At 52.2% G+C, this 6,829-nt stretch overlaps 1 protein-coding gene across 2 annotated transcripts in view; it reads left to right on the forward strand.

Annotated features, from left to right (window-relative positions):
- Znf341 (zinc finger protein 341) overlaps positions 1-6,276 on the forward strand; it is a 36,879-nt gene extending 30,603 nt beyond the window's left edge. For both annotated transcript variants that reach the window (XM_059261692.1, XM_059261693.1), the window contains 3 exons: positions 3,044-3,155; positions 3,352-3,422; positions 5,142-6,276. In XM_059261692.1, coding sequence (XP_059117675.1) covers positions 3,044-3,155; positions 3,352-3,422; positions 5,142-5,656 — 698 coding nt within the window. In that variant the 3' untranslated portion in view covers positions 5,657-6,276. The remainder of the gene's footprint in view (positions 1-3,043; positions 3,156-3,351; positions 3,423-5,141) is intronic.
- Positions 6,277-6,829: the final 553 nt, after the last annotated feature.

Genomic DNA, 6,829 nt, shown 5'->3' on the forward strand with positions numbered 1-6,829 from the left:
CCTGTGAACATGGGGCTCCACCACCTCACCTGTGAACATGGGGCTCCAACACCTCACCTGTGAACATGGGGCTCCAACACCTCACCTGTGAACATGGGGCTCCAACACCTCACCTGTGGACATGGGGCTCCTGACACCTCAGCTGTGAACATGGGGCTCCTGACACCTCACCTGTGAACATGGGGCTCCACCACCTCACCTGTGAATGTGGGGATCCCATCACCTAGAAAGCAGAAGTAAAACCGAGTAGTGGTGGTACACGCCTTTAATCTCAGCACCTGAGAAGTAGGCAGATCTCTGTGAGTTGGAGGCCAGCCTGGTCTACAGATTGAGTTCCAGGACAGCCAGGGCTACACAAAGAAAAAATAGAAATGAAAAAAACGAAAAGAAGGAAGGAAGGAAGAAAGGAAGAAAAGGAGGGAGGGAGGGAGGAAAGAAAGAAAGAAAGAAAGAACGAAAGAAAGAAAGGAAAGAGAGCAGAGGTGAGCCCTGGAGCAGGTAGTGGGCACTTGACTCTGCTCTTCTAGACCAGCCTTGCTAGACTACCTCATGGGTGTAGGTGACCCCCTCCACCCCCTCTGCTAGGTTCCCAGCTTGAGGTATAGAAAAGTTTTTGGATTGTTAAATGTTTATGGAGGAAGGAGAGATGGTATCTCACATAGCCAAGGCTGGCCTGATCCTCCTGCCTCTACCTCCCCAGTGCTAGAATTATAGGTCTGTGCCACAGGATTCAGGTGTGTGTGTGTGTGTACGTGCACGTGGCATACATGTGTGGTCAAATGGCAGCCTTGGGTGGGTGTTAGAGCTTACCTTCAACCTTGCTTTAGGTGGGGTCTCTGTTGTTGCGCACTGCTGTGTACACAGGCCAGCTTTGGCCTTTAAATGCCCAGGGATTCATCTGTCTCCACCTCTCATCGCCTTTTAGCTGGACAGGATTACAGATGTGTGGCCCCTCCCAGTTTTACATGAGTTCTGGAGATTTGGACTCAGGTGCTCACACTTGTGCAGCAAGCATTTTATCCACTGAGCCATCACCCCAGTCCTGGGATTCACTTTATCTTTAAAATAAGTACTAGATGGGTGTGGTATACACCTGTAATCCTGGCTACTCCGGAGGCTGAGATGGGCGGGCCCAGGGGTTTGAGATAAGCCTGGGCAATAGAATGAGTTTCTCTTTCAACACAATACCAGATAAAAACAAATTCCTACATGCTAGAACCTGCAGGTCACAGCTTACACAGTGCTTCCAGCTCCCTCCCTAGCTACTGCCTAGTTTGAATGACAGATTAGAAAAAAATTATTTATGTGTTTTTGTGAGTTTATGTCATGTGCATAAAGTACCCTCAGAGATCTGGAGAGAGTGGTACAGGCCAGGTGTGGTGGCCCACGCCTTTAATCCCAGCACTCGGGAGGCAGAGGCAGGCGGATCTCTGAGTTTGAAGACAGCCTAGTCTACAGAGTGAGTTCCAGGACAGCCAGGGCTACACAGAAATGAGAGAGAGAGAGAGAGAGAGAGAGAGAGAGAGAGAATAACTTTCTTCTTTTGGTATTGAGGTCTTTGTTTTTTTCAGAATGACATGACTCTCCCTCCCTCCAGCTCGTCCTAGATTGGTTTAATGGTGTAGACAGTACTGTGGTTTTTCTCTGACAAGCTTTCAGGAGTTGGTTTGTAGGGCTTGTTCTTAACAGTGTATTAGTTTAAAACATGTATTTAGAGCACAGTTTGCTTTTGGGATGATGAAAATTCTGAAAGGGAAGGCATGGTGGTACACACCTTTAATCCTTTAATCCAGGCCAGCCTGGTCTACATAGAGACCCTGTTGGAAGACACTCAGCTACCTTTGGCTGCCACATTCAGGCCCACGCATACACGCACATGTGCTCACACACGCACAAAACAACAACACAATAACAACAAAATTTGTATGCCTCTGGCTTCCCTGAGGTGTTGTTATTCTTTTTCCTCCTAGAAAGGCATGTGTACCAAGCTATTCCCCCAGCCTGTCCGGAGATCTTTCTAGAGCAGGAAACAAATAAATGACTTCAGATCTTTTTTGTTTATTTGAGGCAGGGTCTTGTTCTGTCACTCAGATTGGCCTGGAAGTCACATATGAGTTGATTTTCAGGCAACATATCAATACCTTGTCTCCTAGAAAATAAACTGGGGTGTGGGGGTGGGGGTTGGCACACACCTTTAATCCCAGCACTCTGGAGGCAGAGGCAGGAAGATCTCTGAGTTTGAGGCCAGCCTGGTCTACAGAGTGAGTTCAAGGACAGCCAGGGTGACACAGAGAAACCCTGTCTCAAGGAGAAAAAAGTAAGCTGTGGGTAGGGTTGGGTGGAGAGATGGCTTAACAGTCAAGAACACTTGCTGTCCTTCCAGAGGACCAGGTTCAATTCTCAGCACCCAAAGGTTGGCTCACAACTGTCTGTAACTGCAGTTCTAGGGGATCTGACACCCTCTTCTGGCCTCCTTGGGCATCAGACATACACATGCACATGGTTCACAGACTTGCACATGCAGGCAATAACGTCATACACATAAAAATAATTATATATATATTTAATTAGAAATATACTTTAAAGCTGGGGTTATGGTGTGTTGCTTTCCTGGCAAACATCAAGCCTTGAGTTCCATGGTGACATATTTCTGTAATCTTAGCACTTGGGAAGGCTGAGGCAGGAGGATTGGGCACTCCAATCCAGCTTGGGCTACACAGTGAAAACCTCTCAAAAACCAAACAACACCCCTCCAAATTCTCTGTGCCAAGTCAGGAAGAATAAGAGGAACTTTTCTTATTCTTATTTCTTATTTAATCCCAGCACTCGGGAGGCAGAGCCAGGCCAATCTCTGTGAGTTCAAGGCCAGCTTGGTCTACAGAGTGAGTTCCAGGACAGGCACCAAAACTACACAGAGAAACCCTGTCTCAAAAAACAAAACAAAACAAAACAAAACAAAAAAGAAATAAAAGAAAAGCTCCTCCTCCTTGGGGGTTCAGACTCCTGCTCATGGGACCCATGTGGTGTTCCCATGTCCCCACAGGTGAGAAGCCCTACAAATGTTCAGTGTGCGAGTCTGCATTCAACCGCAAGGACAAGCTGAAGAGACATATGCTGATCCACGAACCCTTCAAGAAGTACAAATGCCCCTTCTCGTAAGTAGGGGCTGCCTTATTTATGGGGTTGGGGGGTTGGATTACCTTGGAGGGGCCAATATGGAAGGCTGGGCTGAGGCCCTCTCTCCATGTATGGGGGCCCGGCCTGGCTCGCTCCCCACGCTGCTGCCCTGCTGCCCCCGGACTGACAAAGGCTGGTGTGGGCGCCCCCGTAACTGATGACTCTGGGTTCCAGGATGCACACAGGCTGCAGTAAGGAGTTCAACCGGCAGGACAAGCTGAAAGCCCACATTCTCTCCCACGCTGGTAAGAGGCTTAGGCCTGCTGGAGGGAGGGCTAAGATAACCTCCCCGAGATCCAGCTCTCAGGAGGAGGAGCAGGCATCTGTGGGATGCATATTGTCCCGGCCTGGTCTAATCCAGCCAGCGGGTTTCTACTCCTGTGTTCATGGGAACTAGAAGCCAGGTCTGTGTTGGGGACCTTGGCACAGCAGGGGTGAATTAGATGTAACCCCAGTCCCAGGGGAAGTAGATGTAAACAGTTAAACTGGACAGTGTGCAGTGACATAGAGGTGTATGTCAGTGCCGTCCAAGATGTGGCCTCCAAGCCACCTTCCCAGGGCAAGCAAGAGTGTCTATCAGCATCCCATCCACTGTCCATGCCGACCCTCCATCCACCGTCCATGCCCACCCTCCATCCACTGTCCATGCCCACCCTCCACCAACGTCCATGCCCACCCTCCATCCACCGTCCATGCCGACCTTCCATCCACCATCCATGCAGACCCTCCATCCACCATCCATGCCCACCCTCCATCCATTGTCCATGTCCACCCTCCATCCACTGTCCATGCCCACCCTCCATCCACCGTCCATGCCCACCCCCACCCATTGTTCATGCCTACCCTCCATCCACCGTCCATGCCCACCCTCCATCCACTGTCCATGCCCACTCCCCGCCTATTGTTAATGCGTACCCCACATCCATGGTGTGTCAGTGGCATCTTCCCCTTAGTGTAACAATCAAAAATGTCTCCAAAAATTCCCATGGAGATAAAGTTAACGTTGCTTCTGTTAAAAGCTTGCAAATGGGAGAGTAGACTGGGCAAGTCTCTCAGTTGGTAGAGCACTTGCCTAGCATGCATAAAGAAAGCCCTGGGTTTGATTCCCAACAACACATAAGCTGAGCATGGTAGTAAAATTGTAGTTCCAGTACTTGGGGGCTAGAAGCAAGAGTTCAAGGTCATCTTTGGCTTCATAGCAAGTTCAAAGCCAGCCTGAGCTACAAGAGACTTTTCCCTTCTTTTTTAATGGGAAATGGAGGAGAGTCGATCAAGGACTTTGACTTCTTGGCTTTGAACCTGGGTGCTACCAGCTTCTTGGTGGGTGGTCTCAGGCAAGTAGCTGCTCCTTTTGGGCCCCCCGGCCCCAGGAGGCTGAAGGGTGAAGGCATTTACAGAAGGAGCCTGGCCCAGCAGGGTTAGTGTGGAAATCAGGGAAGTCCTCCACAGATTCTAGCCTGAGGAGAGAGAGGAGCTGGGAAATTGTTTTCCTGGAAGAGAGAACAAGTGTGGGCCCCTTGGATAAGGAAAGACCAGAGGAGGGAGGGGCCGGAGCACAGATACACCGTGGAGGAGGGGCTGGACAGACTCACCCTGATTTGTAGGAAACGGCCTTAGAGCAGGGTTTGGGTACCAAGCCTCTTACTGTTTGGTGCTTTACAAAGACATCTCTCTCTCCCATTGGCAATGGCCTGAGGGGCACAGGTGAGGCCAGCAGCCCAGAAGAGGTAGCTGCCTCTAGTTATCCAGGGAAAGGTGGTGGTGTGGCCTACAGAGTTCACCAAGGCTTAGGATTATTTCAGGCACGGGAGCAGGTGCAAAGGCCCAGGGACAGGAGGATGCAGTGTGGTAGAGTGAGTGCCAGGGACGGTGAAAGATGGCAGTGGAACCAGCCGAGGCCTGACCACACAGACGCTTGTAGGGCCAGAGGCTGCAACTCTCGCTGACAGCCCCTCACTCCCCAGGCCTGAAGCTCCACAAGTGTGGGCTGTGCAGCAAGTCCTTCAGCCGCCGAGCCCACCTGGCGGAGCACCAGCGCGCGCACACAGGCAACTACAAGTTCCGCTGCGCAGGCTGTGCCAAGGGCTTCTCGCGACACAAATACCTCAAGGATCACCGCTGCCGCCTGGGCCCCACAAAGGACAAGGACTTGCAAGCCCGGCGGCCTCCCCGGAGGAGAGCAGCCCCGCGCGGTAGTGGCAGCGTCGTAGGTGTACACAAGGAAGAGAACCCGGTGCCCGACCCGCTGGGGCTGGAGGAGCTGAAGGCTGCAGGGCCCACACCCGAGGCTGCCCCTGGCAAGCCGCCCTTCGAGCAGGATGCAGTGCTGTCCATCGTGGTGGGCGGGGACCCGGAGCTGGTGGTGCCCGGGCACACCGAGGGTCTGGGCTCCAACCTGGCCTTGGCCGAGCTGCAGGCCGGGGCTGAGGGTGCGTGTGCCATGCTTGCTGTCCCGGTCTACATCCAGGCGTCAGAATGACCAGGCTGGACTTCCCGGGGAAGGCCATAGGCACAAGCCTTTTTGGAAGTTACTGCATCAACCCTATCCCATAGCTGTCCTCCTGTGCCCCGCGATCAGCTAGGGAGCCCTGCAGCACTCACAGGGTCTGAAGCAGGCACCGTAGCTCCAGGGCACAGCAGTGGTAAGAGAGATGGCCAGAACATGCGGTGCCCAGGGGTTAGCTGGTGGAGGCTGGTACTTGGGCCTCCTCCAAGAGAAGGCGGAGTTGATTCTACCCACCTGTCCAGGCTACCTGGGGTGGCCTCAGGTCGCACTGCCCTTTATGCTGGCTGGGTGTGGTTGGAGTCCTTGTGTGTTGAACCATTACCAAAACACTTCCTGATGGCCTCCTTAGAGGACTGTGCAAGGTAAGTATGAAAGAGTATCTAAATCTCTAAGCCTGGGGCTTAGAGTGTAGCCACCAGCCAGCCCTGGCTTCAGATCTGCCTGTGTGACCTCAAGCAAGGCACTTAACCTCTTTCTGCTCCATTTCCTCACCTGTACAACAGGACTTAATATAGTACTACCTCTTAGAGTGTCCTGAGGACAAAGTATGTTGAAATGTGCAGAAGGCTGCACACAGTACCCATGGCTTGGAAAGTGCTCAATAAATCTCAATAAATGTTTTTATCAATGAGATGAGTCCAAATGGCTCAGGCCCGGGCCTTAGTGTTTCCTTTCTTAGCCCCAAAGGGGCAGCACTCCCCTCTAAAGCACAGGCTGAGGACTGTAGTCCTCACGTCATAGCCAGCCAAGGAGAGTCACAGAGGAGCAGGCTTGCCCAGACGGGTGGAATTCTTACAGTACGAAGCCCTCAGGAAGCTGAGGCAGGAGGATTTTGAGCTTCAGGTCAGCCTGGGTCAACTGCTACCCCCCCCCTCAAGTGCAGACCTGGTGCTCCCCAGACGTTATTCCCGTAGTTTATACAAATGGCTCAGTGAAGAGGTTTATACCTGTGTGTGGAACATCAGAATCCTGGGCCTTCCCCCATGCTGTCAGCTCAGAGGCTTTGATTATAGGCAGAAGCCCCTCTCCATCCCCCTACCTCTAGGGGTCCCCTCCATTCCCGGCTAGTCCAGGTGGGAGGCAAGCCAGGCCAGTTGAGAGGCAGGTAGGAGAACAGGGCCCTTAACTCATGTGTTTCCATTTCTC

This window comes from Peromyscus eremicus, chromosome 4, assembly GCF_949786415.1.
Source record: "Peromyscus eremicus chromosome 4, PerEre_H2_v1, whole genome shotgun sequence".
NCBI lineage: Eukaryota > Metazoa > Chordata > Mammalia > Rodentia > Cricetidae > Peromyscus > Peromyscus eremicus.